Below are 23,466 nucleotides of genomic sequence, written 5' to 3' on the forward strand. Positions count from 1 at the left end.
TCTGTTATCTTGACAAATAATTTATGCTACTGCCCACTGACATGCTTTTAAAGCTATTGTTATCAAAATTTTTTGGCCTTTAAACACCTTAAAATGCACATATGTAGGTCCGAGAAATCCAAATTTTCTCGGGGGAGCATGTCCCCGAACCCCCCTAACTACCTCACATTTGAATAAGCATGACTGTGTGGTAATGTGTGCTGGTGTGGCTACAGTGCCAGGGCTGAATTTTTGAGCCAGTTTACCCTTGCATATATACAATAATACATTATTCTCTGTATCAAATCATTATTACCCAGCCCCTGATGTTTCGGGGTCATCCCCTGATGTTTTTAAAACCTAAAAACACCCCTCCAAATGCATATACAATATTTGTAACTTAAATAAGTAATAATCAAATAAAGAGACACTATATTAACATTTTAAAAGTCTTACAGTTACAACCGGCCCTTTGAGGGCAGCCATAATGCTTAAGTGGCCCTCAGTGAAAATGAGTTTGACACCCCTGCTCTAGGTGGTCTGGTTGAGGAGTAGATAGAAGTACATGTTTGGTGCGCACAGACAGAACAGAAATCATGAGTTAACAATCGCAATTTTGTCCGGTGGAAAATTGAGATAAAAAGAACAAGATGCAACAATAACCAAAGACATACAGTACATCCCTATTATACATGTTAACTAAAAAGACAGAGGACGAGAAGGTACCTTAGGCCGAGATGCACAAAAAAATGCGGTTAAAAAAAAAAACAAGACTCCAAAATTATATCAAAAATACCCACTTGTTTGTAGCTGTGGTGAAAAACTTGAAAGGCAAAAGTAAGTTTTATAGGTCTTGCTTATTTCATACTTTAAAGCTATTTATAACATGCCATCAAAAAGACTCTGGTACTGATAATCGACTGCAACACATGCCTGAAAATCCACCTCTCTGCCTCAGTTCATGTAATAGAATTATATCCATATAATAAGTATACATTAAACTGTATATATGCACATCATATTCTTGTCTTAACTATGGCTGCTAATAGCGACATAATCTCCAGCTTAAATATTTGACATTCAGTCACTGTGAAACCAAAGCTCTCAAGGTCACCCACAGTTCAAAATGCACACCACAGCAAACATGAAAGCATACCCAGCACTGATGTAAATATAGGCACCAGCGCATGCATTAGAAGTCAATGCATGCCTGCAGTAAAAAAAAAAAAAAAAAACCTGAGAAATCATCAGGAGATCCAAAAGGTAGTCAGCAATTCTCTCCACTGCTTCTAACCTGGATCCATTTCACTGACACAATGAGAGCACTAGTCTCAGGTTTCAGAGCCTTGTATAAGGTTGTTGACTGGTGTCACATTTTCCTGCACAATTGTGTAATGCAATGCAGACTTTGTCACAAGACTGAAGGTGAGCAACCCCTCATTATCTACAATGGGGGTCCGTCGCTCCTCAGACTGAGGTTTACCTGCAGTCACGACTGTGGGTGAGGGGGGCTGCAGGACAATACAAGCACTGTTTCCAGGCAGAAACCAGTCAGCAGTATCTGTAATTTAAACAGCCAGAGAGAAATATCAGACTCACCTTGACTACAAATTACCAGCTGAGTTTGATGAAGATGTGAAAGTAAAATAAGTAAAATGCTCTCATTGGATTACGGGTAGAGCTGCTCTCATTGTGTCTAATGCGTTCAATCTGTCCAGCTGACACAGACGGGATGAAGGGAATATGTTCAATTACACCTGAGAGAGAGAGTTAAAAGAAGGAAGATGCAGGGAGACTTAGATGCAAAATGAGTCTTTTCAGACTTGGGTGGCCACAGACAGATCACGATGCCTGAGGAAGATGGCATCAACCCAACTTGTTTCTAATTCACTGGGAGCAGTCAGTGTCTGAGCTCTTAGTCGATGTGCATGGCTGTAATTAAATCAAAATGCTTTTTTTGCTCACTCTGATTGAGCATGGGCAGAAGACACTGTTCGGGATAAGGGGCCGTCTAGAGTGACCATTCCCTGCAAGCCTGGAACCTAAAGCTGCGATGTCCTTGGTATTGTTCTCCATGATGCATGTTTCATATTCCACTGTGTTCCCAGACAGGTTTGCTCCACAAAACACCAACCCCATTTGGGAATCACAGTGGGAAAGCCTTATTGCACAGTGACCGTACACAATATAGATAATGCATGTTGCATTGATAGGTGCTTTGCAGAGAGATTGGGATAATAGGATTACAAGTCCCTTGTTTCCATCTGTTGCGAAGGTCATGAGTCTGGGTCAAACAATAACAACTCATGACCACCACTAGGGGCCAGTCGAAACCTCTAAGTCCCCTGTAAACAGTCCCTCCACATAACCATGTAGACAACATGTGCCTTGACATGATTGAGAACATTTTATAGCAGTTATATATAGATGCCTGGTATCTATTTTAGAGCATGCACATAAACCTGCATGCAGTGTCAAGGAGAGAACCATGGCTCATAGTAAGTGGCACTCAGCCGTAGGTCTTTGCCTCAGATTTAGAACCACCGATTCTTCATTCGACTGCACCAATAACTGAGTGTGCATCTCCAAGACTAAATATGGAAAAAAAATTCCTCTGCTGTGGTCCAGTGGTTGCTCTCCAGCTGTCCCTAAGGAAAATGTTCCAATGCAGAGAAGTGAAAAAAGGCGAGAGAGTTAAACATTAGTTCCTGAATTCCACCAGGCTAAGCACAGCATGGTGGTTATTCAAAGGGGACAAAAGAACAAGGCTAAGAGCATTGGTGCTAAAAACACTGTCGTGCAGAATGTCATGGCTATAGCTATTAATCTTGATCTCCAGTTTCTCTCGCTACGGGCCAAGAAATCAAGGTAAAGAATATTCCCATCTCTATTTTAGGGGGTCACTCAGCAAGCACAGGGTTTGTTTTGAAATCCAAGAATAGACCGTAATGCAGAGATGACATTTGCTTCTTGCATTCAATGGCTGAAAGGACAGTGCTCAGACAACTGTTCAAGTCGCACACACAACTATGCGGTAGTGCCCTGATGTGAGTGGTTAGATAGAAAAAAGATACAAAATAAAAAACAGATCTAGTTAGAAGTAAAATGTATGACCTCTGACTCTCTGAGGCTATATATGATGGTCTGAAAAATAATGTTTTGGCTATTTTGCAATTCGTATTTTAAAGAACACCTAGACTTCAAATATGAAAGTGATGGAGGTTTGCAAAAAAAGACGTAGACAAGGGGTAGCGAAACTTGCCCCTCGAGGGCTACCTTCCTGCAAACTTCAGTTCCAACTCTGCTCCAACACACATGCCTGTTATTTTCCAAGTAATTCTGAACAACTTTATTAGCTAATCTCTTTAGGATGGTATCCCACCAGCAGCAGGGTTGGCTACCCCTGTCGTAGAAAGGCAAAATATACCTGCCGTGCCATCAACAAGTGACATTTGAGAAAAGATCATCCATAGAAAATCTGTCTGGCAACTGCATGTATGCTCTTACTTTTCTATCCAATGAGGACGTTTAGCTGGCTCAACCTTCTCCCCAAATACTCGCCGCTGACTTTCTGAGTCAGCACTGCTGCATGTGGTCTTCAGGCAAATATTGAGTGGTCCACAGGACATCTCTGCGCTGGCTTTCTGGGTGAGCTCTGAAGCGGGAAGATGACTCACCCTGAATTCCTAATGCTCAAACAGAAGGCATAGCCATCTGCCAGCCCTCATCTTTAAGCCATTGCTTTAGCAGCAAGCAGAGTTTGTTACTGTGCGATGTTCTGACATGAATTGTAAGCTAAGTGTGTTGTCTCCTGGCCTTTATGTGCTGCTCGTCTCAGAAGCTGAGCAAATATTAAATAGTGATGAAAAAATTTAACAGAGCTTACCACTTGCCAACTAACCGATAATGATGCTCACACCATTGGGTGTTTAACTGGTGGAAAGGTTTAGCGGTGCGGTGCTGCATTCGGACTTTATGCATTATGGTTTTTAATGGTAATTATGGTGGGGTGATTCTTCTACTTCAGTTTCCCTCTGTGATAATGTGAGGGAGCTTTCATGTCAAGGACATTACACCAGCATAACACATGTGCTATGCTCAACCCCCAAACAGAGGGGGGACTCAAGGTTGTGACAGATTGGCTGCAGCGCTTGGAATCATACCATAGAAATACCACTGGCTCCTTCCTTTTTTTAGATGCATTCTTACAAGGTGTATTGGCAATTTCACTATCCACACCCATTTGGTGGTCCAAGGTTAATCGGTTTCCCAAAAGCTTTCCAAACCCTATACTGTACTACACAGGATAACAGTTCTGACAGTTCTGGCCTGGAGAGGTTCAGGGGAGCAATTTCATTGTTGTCTTTCCTGAAGACAAGAGTTATGGAAACATTTCTAAACAGGTATTGAATGTTTGTGATGGCTAAAGTTAGCCTGAAAATATACTATGACATGTCCAACATCTTATGATGGAAACACCAGAGAAAAGCTTTTTTTTTTTATTGTGTGTCCTGTATATGAAGTGTATCAATATTGCTTCTTTTAATTCCTTGAAACAAATTTTTGGAAGAGCGGCTATGTGAGTAGCGCAAGGTCTGAGGCCCCCTCATGCATTTACACTATGTGCACTCAACCATGACTGTTCAAAGCCACACTAATTCCGAGTGAATAAATTGCTCCCTTTGACAAATTGTTATTAATTCCCCTTTTGGCAGCCCACCAAGACAAACCTTCCCAACACATTTCTAGGGACATTTGTGTAGCATTGTGCAGTTCATGTTATCTTCCTTATTTCCAAATAGATCCTTTAGTGACCAGATTTGTTTCAAATCAGGAAACCCAAATCTTTTGGATATACATATCAACAACACACTATGTTAATGAGTATAATTTTAGAGTTCCTCAATCTCTGATTCATGTGCTAAATGCTTTAGGTGTTTGTTAGTCTATCAAAAGATGCCAGGTCTCATTCTGAAGCCAGACTGCCGGTCTGCCACCTGCACTTTTTCCTCAGTGTGAGTGCGAGTACATCGGATTTGTACTCAATATCCCTTGACAACCCGCACTGTTAGTCTCAGCATTCCTCCTGGATAAGGTCAGGTCTTATTGGTGCAAATATCAAGATCTCTAGCTTGGGATGACACAAGTAACAGATCTCTCCAAATCTGTTGGCACGGAAAGGAGAAAAATTCCAGTATTAGGGTAACAATACCTGACTTCAAGTGTAAAACCCCACCAACCACATCTTAAAGTCCACCTTTGGCAGTATCAGATTAATGTGATTTCCTCCTCTGGCAGCACACATTAATAACAAAGACTAGAAGAGCAGGCACTGAATGCAAGTTTTATTTCAAACAGCACAATCTACAATGTATTGTGCACCACTTGAGCCACATAATAAAAGCCTTTAATAGCTCCTAATGCTCAGCTGATCTCAGGCTGGGTTCTCAAATGGAAAACAAAGAGCTTTAAATCAGCACAGGCTAGTTTTTACTGTGTAATCCATGGCCTCACTTTCTCCCCCAGAATCCTCCATAGCTTTTGTTGTGCTGCTGTGATAAGAAACATGAAAACACACAGGGAACTTGTTCATCTTTGAGGATCTAACATCAGTGAAGTCAGTGAGCAAGCACTCAAAGACCACCAAATGTAAAAGGAAAAAACCTTTAATTGGCTTTGACTGTGGTCTTTGAACTTCCTTGGTAGCTTTTCAGTTTGGACGGCTTTGCCATGTTGTAGTATGATGATGTACTGACTATGAGATTTGCTCATCGTGCCAAAATGCTCTGACCCATTCATTGTCTCTTAGTAATTCAATAAGGTTTGGTGTGTTTAGCTTAAACTGATGCCTAAACTTGTTGCTGAGAAACTGAAGTGGGACAAGGCCAAGCCTGGTAACAGATTTACAAACAAATCCACAATGGTTCTTGGAGGTGATTAATATCAACCCATTCAGTCCTTCAACATTCAATTCACAACAGACATCGTAATTGGCTTTTACATATGAAAAAAGTCTACCTATTCCAAAAGTGCAAGGCCTGTTACATGAAAAATAAAGGTTATGTCACACAGGTTATAAAACAAACTAAAAATACCAAGCTGTCACAGAGCAGTGATCACACTTCACATCATTTGAGTGCTGTCGAGTACACGCTACTAAGTGAAACAGTAGCTGTGTCCCAATTCAGGGGCTGCATCTTCCGAAGGCCGCATTTGAAGGCCGATTGTGTCACAGCGGCGTGACGAAGGCTGTCCCAAGTGGAAGGATCCTTAAAATGTGTAAATTAAACAATCGTATACAGAATTGTTTTTGTAAGTTATAATTTGTAAATGAAACAAAAAATAATTTCCGTGCATTGTTTATTTTTGTAATGCAAGTTCTAACTTGTAAATGTAATAAAGAAATTATTCTGTACATTTATTTTTGTCATGCCAATTAATTTGTACATTTGATACAAAATAAATTGTTCTAATGAATTCTGGGGTAGGCGAGGCTGCGAAGGATCCTTCTGATGTATCCTGCATTCACGGGAAAAGAAGGACGCATTTGCGCGACGCATTTTAAAGGAGACTTCGAAGGACCTTCGAATTGGGACAGCCTTCTTCGTGCCACGGTGACGCAATCGGCTATACTTTCCCCTTTAAATGAGTCTCGGTGCGACCTCTGAAGGCCACGTCGGCCGCGCACTTCGAGGGAAGCGGCCTTCAAAGGATGCAGCCCCTGAATTGGGACACAGCTACTATTCGACCTGGTTCGGGCAATTTCTCTGCAGCTTTTCTGTCACAGATGGAGGAAGTGACTACAGGGGTACAAGTGCTTCAACTGCCATCTGACCAACTGATTTGTAGAATGACTGATTAATTCCTTTAGTGATCAGTTCCTGCCTTTGCATCTTACCAGGCCCCTCGATTCAGCTGCTTTGGTGTCACTGTGAGAGAATAAAAAAGGCTAAAGGCGCTTGTGTCCTTAGCCGCCCCACGTACAGTTCACGTGACTGAAGTGAGAGCTGCATGAGGCAGAAGTACAAGGGAGTGAGGGGCAGAGGGAATTGCAAAAAGAGCAAATGTTAAAAGGAAACAGAAATCAAAGCATCAGCAAACAACGAAGCAAGTAGGCCAAAGCAAAAGCTGGATGCTTTCAATAGACATTTTTTTCCCCCACTTCTCAGCCTTTCACTATATCCCGGCACCATTACAAGGTGCATCACGTTTGTTCTTTCACAGCTCACTGCTCTTGCTCTCTCGCTTTTCCTTATTTCTCCAATCCTATTCACTCTTCTGCACCACAGCAGCTGTCTGTGAGCTGCTATCTGCGGCACTTGTGTCTAACAGACAGCTGTCGCCTGAGGTGACTCCAGATTCCCTTTTGGGCACCTAGCCCAAAGTGGGACATCACCTACCGAAATTCTGCTGATGCTCGCAAAGCAACGAGGGCAAACCCAGTGCAAGGACGCTATGTGCTCCGTCATGCGGCAGCCAGATCAGCATTACCTGTACTTCTACCGTCTGGTAAGAGGCCTTGAGAAAGTGTTCCTCTTCTCCAAAGACCTATTGCACTTGTACGGCCAGATTCCTTTTATGAGTATCTCACAAACACGTCATCTCCTCTTCCACTCTTCCAGTTTCTCTGGATATTAGCCAAAACAAATCCCTTGTTGATGCCATTCTTTAATCTCGTCCTCAACCATGATTATCAATTACTCCATTGGAAGTCACTTAATGAATATTAACACATTGTTACACCCGAAAAATTATGTTAATTGGACAGTGAAATGGATGGAGAGTGCATGGATAGCCCTTAACAGAAGAAAACAGAACTTAAGGCCAGAATATGCATTAGAGCAGCTGGTAATGCACCAAATGACTCTGTAATTACCGTAACCATAAATGACTGAAATGTAGAAATAAGAACTGCATAAAACATTAAGCTATGATCAAATTACTCAAGATATCCTCTGTGTTGGTTTGAACACCCATCACATTTGTAATGCTGAATGGTCATTTCATTACAGACGCATTTAATTAAACAAAGTGCGCTTCCAGACATCTGAGGCCTGCTGCTATCCCCTTGAAGCCATACAACCCCTTCCCTTAAAAAAACACTGGTGATCTTCATTACTTCATCATTTCCCAAGCTGTAATTCCCTCAGTTAAGTGATGGCCCTGTCAACAGTCATCTAAGGAGGTTCGCATCCTTTAATAAAAATGCAAAAATCAGCACTGTTTGCACAGAGTATTCATTTGCTTTCACTTTCTAACCCTTGTTCATGTTATCTTAGGGACCTTTGGCCACTATCGTATCCATATCTTCAAAGTCTGAAGCAGTAATTCTGAAGTCATCAGTTTTTTTCTAACAATACAAGGATGGCTTTGAGGCTTATGATGCAGATAACACAGACTGTAACAAAAGACTCAAAAGTAGGGATAGGAACCGGTTCAGATTTCTTCACGGTTCCATTAACTATTCTTTTAGTACTTCAAATATTTGGCAATATGAAATTTCTTTGTCACATGAGATCATTTAAAAGTTTAAATCAAAAAACTGTTAAATACTTTGTGTGCAATAAATCCAGCGGCTGCCATGTTCAATGAATGCCACAAAGTCATAAAATATGCAGTTTTTTTCCTCCTGAGCGCATGCTATTTATGCCTGTCAAGGTCTAGTCCGCTGACACGCAACAGAAGCTTTGACTCTGCAAACACTCACACCACCTGTCCACAATGAATCCTGTCACTCACACACTATGGCAGACTCATAGTTAATCCTTCACAACCTGTAACTGCCATTTTAGAAGATCCTAGCATGTTTTAAACCGGTGTATATATATATTTTTATATGGAGCTGTAACTACTGACCACAATTCATATATGATATAAAGACACATTGTTATGGGAACTTCTCATAGTTTTCTATAAACAACAATGTTGAATCTTTTCACTATTTTACTTTATTTAAATGATAGCTGGGCGCAAACATGAATCACAATGTGCTGTTGTGTCATTTGAGCTTGAAACTGCACAGAGTTTAAATTGAAAGTGTGCTCAAATGACAAGCCCTCAAACACAAGCCCCCCATCTACTTGCCGACGTCTAGCTGGGCTTCTGCCAGCACAATCACCAGAGATGTCCTTGGGAGCCAAACACAACTTGAGGAATGAATCTGTGACACATCTTCAACGAGCCGCTAAGTCATTACTCACCTCTGCTAGTACTGCACTCATCATCTCAACCTGGTAAATCACCACCTGCCCACAATACAGCCCTACGCCTGCTCGCCCTAAGACCCTCAATGGTCAGGGGTTTTGTGGTCAACTTGTAAACAAATTCACACATAATTTACACATTTGCGACTTGAGTTACAACCCTAAGATCCCAGCCCAGCCCAGCCCAGCCACAATGATTCCTGGCCACAGCTTGCAGTGTCTGTATCTAAGTGATAACGGATGAAATGAAGCACGACGGTTGACAATCTGCCTGTTTCAGGAGGCCGTTGTGCCATTCTCTATGGCGATCGACCAGCATTCGTTTATTTTCAGTGGCTGCGGATGACATTTGGGTGCTTTTCATTAAAGAGAAATGCGGAGAGATGCGTTCCCTAAGGCTAACAACACCACGGACGCCTGGGGGAAGGAAAGGGGAGGAGGGCTGCCTAACCCATCTTTACCTCAGACGACACTTCCACCGAGGAGAATTTTCAGAGGAACAAAGTGAACGCAGCATAGAATGCAGTGCAATGCAATTAATGTATAAAAACAAAGTGGATGGACTTTAAGCATGCTTATTTGGCTTACTTTGCAAAGTGGGCAAAGGGTCAAGAAGAATCAATCAAAATAGATGTTGTAAAGGAAGATTAACCAAATATGAGGAGATAACCAGTGCTTAGTGGTTAAGCTCTGGCAGTTCACAGGGTTAGAAGCGCTAGGTATTACACTAGTCTTTGCCTAACCTGGCCTCTTCAGTGCCGTTATCCTCTCTGAATAGGTGCAAAATGACTCTCAAATAGTTTTTTAAAAATCCATTTAAACCATTACTACAGGCTAAAGGTTAAGTACAATCATTACTCTAGTAAAAAATACACTTCTGTCTGCAAAAGCAAACTATCCATTAAGTTTGTGTTAAAAGTAAAGGGAAATGCCTGAGGGGAAGAGATCAGTACCGAAAACTTGTTTATACAGTCAAACAGTGTTGTTGAAACAGCAATGTCACTGATCTGTGTGGTCGCTGTGCATACGACTTTGGAGTTCACACAGTACCATATTAGGAATAAGTGCTGGATTGAGTCAAATAGAGACAAAGAACATTTGTTTCTCAAAGCAACAACTCCAGAGCCTCAAGGGACAAGGTGAAATCTAAGAAATGTTTTGTCAATGGGCTTGAAAATCAGATGTTGATGATAAGCTTTATGTTCTATCGATGCATCTGCTATCTAATCATGTGCAAAAGCACACGTGCTCTTTCGTACGAGCAGGGGTACTTTGAACTTCACAGCTGTCTGATCAAAGGGGACGGTCTTTTGAGTTTCCACAAACAACCAATTCCCTGATCTGTTGTCTCAATCCGCGCCTTCAAATTCAATCACGCCAGATTACATCCTGCTATAAGGAGCCATAACACATGTAAATATAATCTGCCAGACAAAAGTCTAAGGGCTATGAAACACCTGTTCTTTTTGATGGATCTGCCCCCCTCATTCTGTGACGTCCCTTTTTATCCCAAGCTCGCATTTGAAAAATGATGATAATTTGGCCTGACCCTGGAGAGAAAGGGAAATGTCCATCTCCCACTTCTTATAGCCATTAAACTGTATAAAATTCTGCCATTTTGAAGAGCACTGCAGCAAATCTCTGACAGGCAGGTTAAAACTGGATCAGGCTTTGCAACGAAAGCTGCAGAGGCCCCTAAAGCTCGCAGTAAATAATACAAGATGGCTGTGAGGTGCATCCCTTCCGTCTAAGTACTGACTGTCCTCATCATGTTCACCTGATTGGACATCCAGTGGGTGTTTTATTCCACACAAGCCTAAATCTGCTGTGGTCTGCTCAAGCTGCGGTAATTAGAGCACCAGCGAGCGTCAACGTCTGAATGACCAAAGAAAATGGAATTTTCCAACTTCCATGTCCATGTTTCTTCATTTAAAGGTCTTACATAGCATCTATTCTACACCGTTTACAGCTCACAGCTTGAGTTTGAACATGTAGTAACAATATGAACTCTTTCCCATGTCCATATAAGAGCGATTGCAAAGCAGTGTCGTGTTGTGAAAGCCCTATGGCCTGTGAGTAATTCATCTCCAAGACCTCTTTACTAGATCACCCCACTCATCAGCAGAATACCACACCCAGCCGTAGGTCCCACCTCACAGACTAGTCATCCTCTGTGTATAACCCACATTCCGGTTGGGCCCAACTGAGGTGGACCTCTAGGGCGCATCTTCTCTGGCACTAACAGTCAAGCCATTCTACTAATGGCTCCCTCAGGCACCTTCCACTGATATCAGTGAACTCTATATTCTCTGCTCCCTATGCAAGAAAAGCAGTGTCGATACCAAACCCCTGCATAAGGCTTTACATATTAATGTGTGTTATACACTGTAATGAAAGCAAAACAGCCCCTCCAGCGCCACGGATGCTCCACCGAAAGGTGCCGCTTAAATCGGGAAAGCTCTGTGTCACCTTAAGACCAAAGTATTCGTGGTTTGATGTATTTGTGGAAGCGAGTGGGTGTTTACATCTTTAGGCTTTCTGTCATTGTGAATTAGTGGGCGTCAGGAATTGTAGGATGCACTTATACATGTCAAGAGCTCTGCAATGGGAAAACAGAGTGGCGTTTTTAGCATTAATTTGCACACAGACACTTCCTGCCTATGCAATTAGAGCTACACTTTTATACTTGTATATTTTTAAACAGAAACTCTTTAGAATTATTTTAGTATTGTATTTAAGTCTGTAAAGACAACTAGTGTTGATGTGTGGGCAACTCTGTGAAGGCAAGAACGGAAACAACTGCAGGTCCCCAACAATCCCAGCTTTATTGGAGTTTTGTCCAGGCTTGAAGAAAGAAACACCCTAGTGTGCCTCACCCATCGTGACGACTCTTTCATAAGAGACGCCCCCAAAAACATTCCGGTTACTCCAAGAGCAAGACAATTCTGTTGTGACACTAGCAAAACAAAGCCATACACTTCACATGAAAGACCATCACTACAACCTATCCATGACCCGACTTCTAAGTAGGCAGTATTACATGAGCTACCACCAGTTGGCAACTGTCCTGTGTCATGTGACTGGCCTTTTGTACGCTATCATGCTGGCTGCCAGAGTCTGTGGGCTTTTAAAAACTCGGATTTCCGCTTTTAAGCTGGGAATTTGAGTGAAAAGCACAGTTTTCCATTACAATCTGAGATGTAATGTAGTTTGATTATGATAAAAGCGTGAATCTGCAACACAAAGTTTACAACATGAAATCCACAGAAAGTTTTCAACACAGCTTAGCCTGAAGACTGAAAGTACATATGAGAAAAAGAAAACACATTACTAGAGACCTGTCACAAAAAGACTGTCTGGTGAACTGTTTTCTTTGGGTGAAATAACCTGAGGGAAATACATTCAAAGAAATCAATAACCCATCATGGGCAGGTTAACTTCCTCAATGAACCTCCAGCATATTTTGTCTTCCTCATGAGGGTCTCACTGAGAAGAACTGAGACTCTACGTCATCCATGATGTGAAAATATGACATGTAAACTTCATATTTATAGATCTAGGTCTGGTTTACACCTGATATTTCACATCTAGGGCCTAAAATGACATGGGGTTTGATCTCCTGTAGAGGCTAGATCCTGCTAGACGTCTTCTAACCAAATCCTACAGATAAATCTGGTGCAGTGGTATCATAAATGCAAGGCAAATATTCAAATGACTGTAATGAAAATGCTAATGTAACCCATTGAGATTACTCCTGCTTTCGTCCAGGCATAGAGTCTAGAAATAGGGTCACACACAGCTGCGCTGCATCAGGGGAGACTCTGAAAAGCACATAGAGTTCTGCAAAAGTACATGAAAGGGCTAATGGAAGAGGGAGAAAACATTCTGTATAGTGGGACAAATTCAAGTGTTTGACATAGAATAAAACTGACTCTGGAGTTTTCTTTAGTGATTGCTGAAATTTGCCCTGTGGCAATACACAACTACTGTATCCAGAGCTTGTCTTAGACAGTTTAGCACACTCTGTTTGAGAAGGGCTACCTAAGCCACAGATGGACACTGCATTGTTGCTTAGACAATCATAGTATTACTGGGCAATGTAAAGTGGCTATAGCCTAGTGAGTGAATTTATAATTCATATCAGAGATCCATGCTGCAAGTCAACATTTGAGGAAATCATCTGGTAGGCCTCTAAAATTTTAGACATATTGTACCATAGTAATACCAAGTATCTCAGCGTACCATTTAAATACATATAAATGTGGTAATCAGTTAGTAACACAATACCAAAGTATTGATTTGTTTTCCAGTATAAATGTCTAATTATATTATTATATTAAGACATCATCACATATCTGCACAGGCAGATTTTTAACTTGTTTATACTTAATATAAATGGAAAAAAATGTCAGTTTATTAGGACAGTAATACACTTGTATTAAAGATAAATTCACTGAAATGGTTTAATACCTTATGTACAGTTGTTTCTCTAGTAAATATGTCTTGTTTTAAGATTTTTTTATATTTATATAACTGGATTTTACTACAAAAATACTTGTTAAGAATATGCCTTCACATGTATTTCCCAGATTACATCATAACACTCCTTCCTTATTTAGACATTTCCGACACCTATTTGGGAGTGTCTACAACCCAATCATTTGCAGGTCCTCACTAGCGAAAGGAATGCTAGTGTTTCAAAACAGTCTTTGTACCCACGTTTGACACGTTCACAAAAAACTGGAATGTGGAAGAGGCTGGGTACAGGTTCTTTTAATACAGTGAAACAACAGGAAGGAGTGCTAACAATTACTGTGGCATCAGAACAAGATTTAGAGCCAGTTCAAGATTCAATTCAGTTTACAGAACAAGAATGGAAAGGTGAATGAATTGGACAGTGTATAAAGGTCATTCAGTCCAAGAGCAAACTACTAACACAGTCAGTTGAATTTGCCCAAGACTGACAATCTCCAGAACATCAGTCAAATGTTGGCAAAGCTTGCCAAATCAAAGGTTCATTGTTGAATTAGGTTATAAGTCACAGAGTGCACGTTTGGAGATGCTGGTGAAACTGGTTTTCTGATGGAGTTTTCGAGAGGATAAGAGAGTCAGGTGCTCGCTGAATTACAAAAGAGACAAAGAATCGATGCATAGTCTCTTTTGGTGTGGTTACTGTCCCGAGCAATAACATTCTGTACAGGAACACTGTGTATTTTCGTTGTTGGCACAGGAGCCAATAGTCTCCTCAGACATCTCTGACGGATGAATAAAAGATCTTTGAAGTAATAGTTATTTTTTTTAATTGCTAGAAGATTTTCCAACGGCTGTTATGTCAAATACTTATTCACGCACACAATAGCAATTCTGCAATTCATGATGGGTTTGTATTAGGCCTACAGTCCTGTTGTGCAAGATTCTCTTCTAGAAAAAAACTGCTGTAACATTCCATAAAACAAGTAACTACAGTATGACACAGCAAAATCTCAGACAGTTACTCAAGCATCACAGTAACACTTAACAGACCAGGAAATAGGTCAATTCAGTCCATACGATTCTGGGGTGATTCCTGATGTGTAATCACTGACAACACTTGACCCAGACTTGTAATTAATCAAATATCAAAACAGTTTAAACTGCAGTTTTCGCATTTACATTTAGATCCTTGATTCAAAGTAATTATATCACAATTCGGTCTGTGCATAATACAAAACTGTCATATGGATTCATTCATAAGATTTACATGTATAACACAAGTCATACAGTATGGACTAAGGATGCACTGATATGAAAATTTCGGCCTATACGATATTATTTGAAAAGCCAATGACCGATATTTTGGCCGATAAATCTAAATCCAAATTTGATATCATTTTTGAAAGCCTGATTACAAAAACAAAAGTCTCACCATGTCCCAAGCAAACAATTATAATGATGTCCTCATTATAATTTTATGTAGCCTATATGACAGACTTGCGAAATCATATTTCAAGCGATTTAAAACCATCATGTCGAACAGTGCACATCTGAAGTGTCTCAGCTGAAGGAAATAATCCATTATTTATCGGCTTTAATATATCAGCCAAATTTTCTTATCGGGCCGATAATGATAACATTAAAATGAACATATATCAGCCGATACTGATATGGTGGCAGATATATCGTGCATCCCAGTATGGACTATGTTTAAATCCACAAGCATCTAAACTGAAAATAGCCTTTAAAATATATAGGTGGAGCACAGATCTAAAGATAGAGCACTAGATTTCTCCTGGGTTACTATAATCCAGCTTATTCTTTTGTTTACTTGTGTCACTAGGTGCTGCTTAATAACAGATCTTATTTATTATCATATTTTAATTAACAGGAACACCAATTAGTGTCCACCAAAGTAAGTCAAACAATAATAAGTCAAAAACTACATAAAGAAGAGAGTATATGCTATATTTAAAATGTATAGGCTGGAAGCTAGGGCACACCTTTAGCAGGTCTATGTTTGTACGGTCTGTGTACCTGCTGTTACGCCATAGACTTGCATTTTATGATGCTTTAGTTTACATGTTCCCATTTGCCCACTGTAAGTCCCTGCCAGTCTGAGCTTGCCTTCCCCTGATGCCATGTTGCTATGGTAAGCCTGGTACGCTCCCTTCTCAAAACATGTGGAAATTTCCTTAACACTCAGTTTCAGAACAACAATGTGGCTGAATATGAACAGGAAACTCACTTACTGCATAATCTGAGATTTCAGAAATTAGTTCGGAAGTATAATTACTAATTATAAATATATAATCCAAATATATTTGGAATAGGGCTCAGCGATCAAATAGGCTATCATGTATTTGAAATTATTTTACTGGCAATATAAAAGTAAAATTGTGAGTATCACACTGATTTTAATGACCTTTTCATTTGGCCGGTAAGTTTCCCTGCATCATTAGACTTGAGCTGGTAGGATTGATCAATTCAAAAATCTGATTCATTTGATACTCCTAATAAATAAAAATAAAAAAATACATAAAAAACTTTTAACCCATTTCAGAGAATTTTCAGAGAATACAACAAAATATCAAATATCGTCAAAAGGCTGAAAAATATTGAGCCAAATCACTCCCAATTAGGATATGTGTTTCATCTACAAGATCTAAAGACCAGAACCATAGAATAATGAACATCCAAAATGTTATAGTCAGGTACATTCGATCTTAAGTACACAGTGTGCGTTATATAATCCTCAAATGTACTCGCCAGAGGAGAGGCTGAATCTAACACCGAGAGCTTTCTGCGCTTTTATTTTTATGGGGGATGATGTGATATTCGAATAACACACCTGCAACTTTGTTTAGCTTGCAAATATACAGGCCAACCTGCAACCATGCAAATGGCTCCTGCAGTTGCCCTACTAAACTCATGCATACTGCATTGATTTACACCACTTTTAATTGAGACCAAACAACCATTTCACACTATACTGTGCCATGTGAGTGCTTCAGAGATTAAGATAACACTGACTACGTTTACATGCAGCCAATAACCCGTTCAAAACCGGGATATTAGCAATAACCCGGTCGCGCACGGCCATGTAAACACCGGCAAAACCCCGAATATGCTCATATCCCGGTTTTTAAAAACCCGGATATGATACCTGGGGTACCCCTTTTCTAACCCGAATATTTGATCATGTAAACGCGTATCGGCATATCCCCATCAAAAGGAACATTGATTTGTGTTCTGCGCATGTTCTATTCACAAGGAATTGGTCACATTCACATTGGTCTTTTGAGTAGAGACGGCGCATACAAAAACCTGCGTGCAGTATACCGGAAATAAACCAGAAGTAGAGGTAAACATGGCGAGACGCAGCACAGCACCACACTTTTGGAGCGAGGAGAAAAGCGCAAACAAAGGCGATCGCTATCTGCCCCAAACTATTCATTATCCGCGTACTGCTGCTGTTGTTGTTGTCTCTGGATACAGGAAGAAGAATCGGAAATGACGCATATTGCGTCTTAAGGTTGTCCGTACGTCAAGACGCTAACTGTGCGTCGCCGTTTACATTGGGATATTGCTAATTCCATGTATACAGGAATAACTCTCTCTACTCACGCATGTAAACGGGTTATTCCGAATGTTTCAGAAACCCAAATAGTGACCTTAACCCGACGATAACCCGAATATTGACAGCTTGTAAACGTAGTCTATGTCCCAGAATACAAAGGTTGCATCCATTTCTTTTTTCTGATGAGGTCAATTTAGGACACATGAGCTTTAATACGTGTATGCAACATCCTACATCTTAATGCCTTGATATAAAACAACAGCAAAATGATAATGCTAGCATGAAGCATTTCTCCAGGATACCTTATGAAAATCTAGTGAAAGCTTTAATCTGTCTCTAAAAAATGAGAGCTATTAACCAACACATATCCAAGGTGATAACAGTGGACAGCATAAAACGAAATGGCCACTTCCATTGCAACAAGGATAGTTCATCTAAAAATGACAAATCTGATCATTTATAAGTTGTTTCGAACCGGTGTAAATTTCTCTATTCCAGGGATTCTATGAGAATTGAGAAGTCCACACCACAGTTATAATGAAAACACAAAGGAACAGCCACCTGACAAATGATAAAAACATTGACAGCCAATCAGAATCCATCCGATTTTAAGAGTTTATAAGCAATGCATGCTTATAATAAACAGAATAATATTTTCCCTTGGTGTGAAGTAAAACAGTTGAGGCTATAGTTATCTTTATAGTTGTTGCGCATGGTGTGAAAAGGCCTTTGCTCTCTTATGACTGAAGGAACGATTTTTTGTAGTAACAAACATGGCTATCTTTTAATTGCTGTGAGACTCTTCAAACGCTATTGCCAAATGCTTATTCACGCAACATTGCAAATCACAGTTTATCTTAAAGCCCTGTTGCACAGCATTCTCTTCTAAAACTGACGTTTTAACATTCCAAGTTCCAACATGTAACTGCATTATGAGCATGACACAACAAAAACATCTTATCTCAGGCAGTTACTCAATCATCACATCTAAAAGACCAGGAACTGGGTCAATGATGTGCAATGGACCCATTCATGGAAATGAGTGACCAGCACATTGTTCAAAAGTTCTCCTTGTGTGTTACACAGAAGAAATGCAGTCATGCAGGTTTGGGACGATATTACAGCAGAACGGTAAATAATTGCAAACGTAATGAACACAGGCATCATTTACAGAACACACTAAAGTGAATGTACATCTATAGATTGTCCTCCAGGTAATCTATAAAAGAGAGTTTATGTTACAGCAGACTGAGGACTATAGTTACAGAAAATAGCATTCTAAATAGCATACATCCTATCCATGGTCCCATATTACCAGACAACTCAATGAAAGGGTTTTTAACATTTGATGCTAGTTGAGCTCTTAGCTGATGATGGATTAGTACGGGTACATCGTTGATATCAAGACCCCTTCTTTCCACAGTCTATCCCCTTTCAGTCCAAAATTGACATTGATCTGTTACAGAGCATTCCCAGACTTCCTCACGTCCCCAAAGAGAGATGGAGGAGCCAGATGAAGGACCTCTGGGGCTTCAGGAGAGGAAACAGCCCTTCTAATAAATACAAGTGTGCCCTGAGCAAGGCAACAGACAGCGCTATAAAGTAATTGGAGTGAAAAGAGCAAAACATAAACTGACGATCTTGAGGCTGCAGCCAATTTATCGAGCCACATTCAGAGCTAAAGCCTTTCTGTAAAAACCAAATCAAATTATATTCCTGTGATGTTTTATGGTATCTCATTTTACTCTCTCTCTCTCTCAGTGGATTTCAAATGAATAGACTAAAAATGTGCACTTTCTTCAAATCTGATGTCAAGTGAATTCGAACCAGCAAACTCCAACCAGAACATCTAAAACATCATTTCATTGCCGCTGATTTGATTTTATGGCTCAACTTCACAGCGACAAGGCAAATGATAAGAGAAAATGTTTCAGTAAACAAGCAGACACAGAGCCAATTGTCTAAACTCGCTGTAAAAACCATGTCAACCCTGCATATTTATGATTTCGAATGAGCATAAAATTATGAGTGGAGGCACAGCTGACTGACACAAGCTGTTGGATGTGGGAAGTCATTTCATGGTGTAAATACATTTGCCTGACTCTGTCAAGTTAGGTGACTCAGCCCATATCACGGAAGCTGAACACATAGTACTGCAGTGCCGCACATCACGACAACTGCGAGCTCGCCTGCATGAGAACTGGTGCAGTATAATGTGTTTCAAAACCTTCAAATGTTCAGATTTTATGCAGTGAATGTGTAAATGTCAACAGCTGAATATAAAGATGCAGCGAGGCGGAGAAACAAACTGGACTGATGGTATTTTTTTCCCACAGCATTAATGATAGAACTACGTATCTGTCAGGCCGATAAATCGGATGATATTGGGCCATTGGGGCATCATCAAGTTTCATTTTGGACAATGCACAATTGTTTGCATCAATTCTAAGTACTATTAAAATACAAATTGGGAGCTATGTGTGCATATTTGAATGCAGTCTCTGGCAACACCGCTTCACCCGATTCATATTTATCATAATAAATATTTTCAAATCAATATTTTAAGTAGCCATGTAATATGCATGACAACATGAGGTAAACTGGTCATTATTGCGAATTAATAAGTGGCTCTCATGGAATAGCTATCTATCAAAAACTACCAAGAAACAAATTGGGAGCTATTATTATATGTGAGCATATTTAAATGATGTCTCTGACAACCCCGCGTCACTCAATTCATATTACTCATAATAAATATTTTCAAATCAATATTTTAAGCAGCCATGTAATATGCATGACAACAGGAGGTAAACTGGTCATTATTGTGGCTCTCTGGAATAGATATTCAATTATCTATTCAATTGAATTGAAGTCGACTTAATAACTCTATTGATTTTTATTTTTCTATGAAAGAGTGGGAGCAGGTCTTTTACATTTTTTGTAGGTTACTGGACAGAGAATTCTGAAGATTAAGAATAAAGCGTAAATCCAATTTAGTTTATCCCTAGAAGACGTTCCTGCATGCATCACTTATCTGCAGGAATACAAATAGTGTTTATAAATCAAAAAAGGTGCGAAGCTTATGCTCTTCAGAATCAGATCATCCTAGAGTGTGGATGGTGAATTATTAGTCGTGATCTGAACAGCTCCACTTTGCGCAGCGGCAGCAGTCAGTCAGTCAGTCACGTGCACGCCCGGAGGAGGGAGTGTGTGGCTGTCGTGGACGCGCGTCAGTGGTCCGCCCCTTTCTCATTCTACTACGTCTAAAGGCGGCGAGCGAGCACATGACTGCAGTAACTGTGTTCTATAACTCCAGTCACGAGGATGGAGTACTATTACACTGTCCAGACTGCGCGCGCTCACACCAATAACCCGAAATGAGCACATTTACAGCACTAACACTATTCCCGCTGACACAAGGACAAAGGACAAACACCACCGAGCGCTTTCTCACAGCGTTCAAATGTTTTAAGGAGTCCGAAAACGAGTCGGTGACACCTGACACACAGTATAGGCTACGTAACGCGCGATTTGTGAACATGCCCAATTAAATTAGATTTAATTCGCGAAACAAAAATCATAGCATACTTTTACAGCACGTGTCGGTTTCAGAATTTAAGATGAATTAATGGCTGTGTACCATGCCTTATCCATGTCTAAACATCACTATGCGTATAATTTCAGTGATGTAACGTAAAAGTGTCCGTATGTTTCAAAGTAAGCATTCTAAGCGTTACAATGTAACTCCGTATTCTGCGTGTATTGTATCTATAAATAAACATTTTGCAGTGCGACAACAGCCTGTTTGACATGACAAGCACGAAAGTGCAAAATGCACAGCGTTAATTTATTAATATCGACAGCACATAGGCTACTAGCACATGATGACCGGATAGTTTGACTGCTAAATGGCACCAAGCTCTTGTTCTGTAACAGTTACGCAAACGCTTACGAAAACAATACAGAAGTCAAATGAGCAAAGAGTTCCGATCTCTACACTACATTGTACAAATATACTCCTATATCACAGCTGTTTGTAAACATGTTGTAACCTACCGCGGATTAGTTTGTCAACTTTATACTGGCATACTGCGTTTGTTTAATAGCTTACAGTTTAGCTCAAGCGAAACAGGTCAGCTATGAATACTGTGCAATTATTCATTTTTATCCTGTAATAACTGCATCAATATTAGTACCTGTACCGACTAAAAATTACACGTGATGCTTTAGACAAAAAAAAAGACACACACACAAAAAAACATAAAAAACAACAGTTCTGCTGATCTGTGTTTACTTTTCATCTCTCACAATGAACTCGTATGGAATCAATGCGCTTTCGTTATTGAAACTTCAAGATCCCATCAAGAAACTTAGTCAAGTTAAGAGCTCCCACGTGTCACACACTCACTCTCACACACACACAGAGAGAGACCGGGAAATTGGTGTGATTTTTGGCAAACTGTCGAACACACTTGAACTTGTTTCATTGCACTTGTGAAGTCATTAACCTTGCTCTGATCGCTAATCCTCGAAAGTAGACTTTAAAAGACCGATTATTTGTACATTATTCGTCTAGAAGACACTTTTCGCATGCATGCATTATTTCCTGTGAACTCCACGTGAAGCGCAGACGTCAGGGACTCCAGACGCCGGCTGAGACGCTGTGACAGCATCGATGTAATGATGGAAGTGTATCGCGCCACAGACAGTAACATGCAAAAATACACCCGGGGAATAACAGCCACAATTCCGTTCTACCAGAAATTGTGCGTGGCTTACCTGGCTTCCGGAGTTTTCAGTCAAGTAATTGAAGACAAATGAAGAGAGCTCCTCATCTAACAGTGAAGCGCAGTCCGCCATCTTCTAGAGAATGAGAGGAGAGGAGCCAGAGAGCGCTGCTATACTGCTCTCCCTCCCCGCATGCAATAATGATCTCTAACCGACCGAGGGCAGTATGCTGAGTGTGCTGAGCTCCCTGTGCTTCCCAATCATTTGCTGGATTAAATAAAACCGCAGAAACTTGAATTATTTGAAGGTGCAGGTGGGTTTAACACTCTGGTTGGTGGCTGAAGAAGGATGCATGTTCCTAACTGCAACCGAAGGTGCTTTTGCTGCCTACATTGCGGTGTCTATGACTCATTTATGATGCTAGTTCATGTCTAAAGTCCATGTCAGCTTTGTGCAGATAATAGCGACCACACAACCCACCAAAGGATGTATTTGTTTGCATCCTTTAATATACAGTTTGCATACTCAATACAGTAAACACAACATAACATTTTGGGGCTTTATGGTGCCAAAAAACATAAGCATAAGCCAATAACCGTGCTTGGTTGGTCTTTTGTATCAGCTCCAAATTCTAAAGACAGCTTTGTTAATCATAGTAGACATTTATGGCCGGTTTCACAAACAAGGCTTAGGCCTAAGCCTACTCTAAAATGTATGTTTGAGCTGTTTTAACTGAAAGCCACTTGCATTTGTTTGTCTCAAAATGCACACTAATGGTTTTGTCTTTTTTTTTTCTTTTTTCTTCTAAAGCAAAATGCCCTAATTGAACTAAAGCTTAATCCTGGCTTAATCTAAGACCTGTCTGTGAAACCAGGCCTTAATGTTTACATTTTGGTGAATTTAGAGTGCTTGTTTGATTTAACAAAATACATCTCATTAGCCAGCATTACATTGAATTATATAACTGTATATCCACTGTAAATATTAGCAAAAATATGATTATTTATTATTATTATTTAACTGTACTAGAGAGTCTTTTGACTTTATATTTGAGGCACTTATCTTTGACCCTAATTAGTAAAATAATGAAATAAATATGATAGATAAAAAGAAGTTGAACTGCCTACTGTAAGCCTGGTCCCAGCCTATGGTGATAAAGATGAGTAGAGCATTCAAATCTATGAAAACAATTAGGGTAATTACCCTGTAATCAGACTTATTGATTGGCTGCTCATGTCAAGTGCAGTTTTACAGTCACTCACAAGCTTTCTCTATGATTTGGGGATTTTGACAGCTTCAAGTAACCTCAGTATTACGTATTACTTAACTGATTGAGTTATTTAATTCAGAGTGACATCCCAAAGATCACCAGTTGACTCTTACTTAAGACAAGTTTAAGAGTCAACTGCCATATAAATGATATGCATCTAACACATAAATCTTATAGATATTAAGATCAACTTTTTACAAGGCAAACTAATACATCTGAATTGACAAGCCCTC

The 23,466-nt window shown here is 40.1% G+C and overlaps 1 protein-coding gene across 1 annotated transcript in view; it reads right to left on the bottom strand.

The window, feature by feature from the left end:
• Nucleotides 1-22,095, bottom strand: part of ppargc1b (peroxisome proliferator-activated receptor gamma, coactivator 1 beta) — a gene marked incomplete at its 5' end in the record, with an annotated part of 51,005 nt that extends 28,910 nt beyond the window's left edge. Inside the window, one exon of the mRNA XM_081382702.1 lies at nucleotides 22,015-22,095. Coding sequence (XP_081238828.1) covers nucleotides 22,015-22,095 — 81 coding nt within the window. The remainder of the gene's footprint in view (nucleotides 1-22,014) is intronic.
• Between the last annotated feature and the right edge of the window lie 1,371 nt (nucleotides 22,096-23,466).

Source organism: Scardinius erythrophthalmus, assembly GCF_964197995.2.
Source record: "Scardinius erythrophthalmus genome assembly, chromosome: 13".
NCBI lineage: Eukaryota > Metazoa > Chordata > Actinopteri > Cypriniformes > Leuciscidae > Scardinius > Scardinius erythrophthalmus.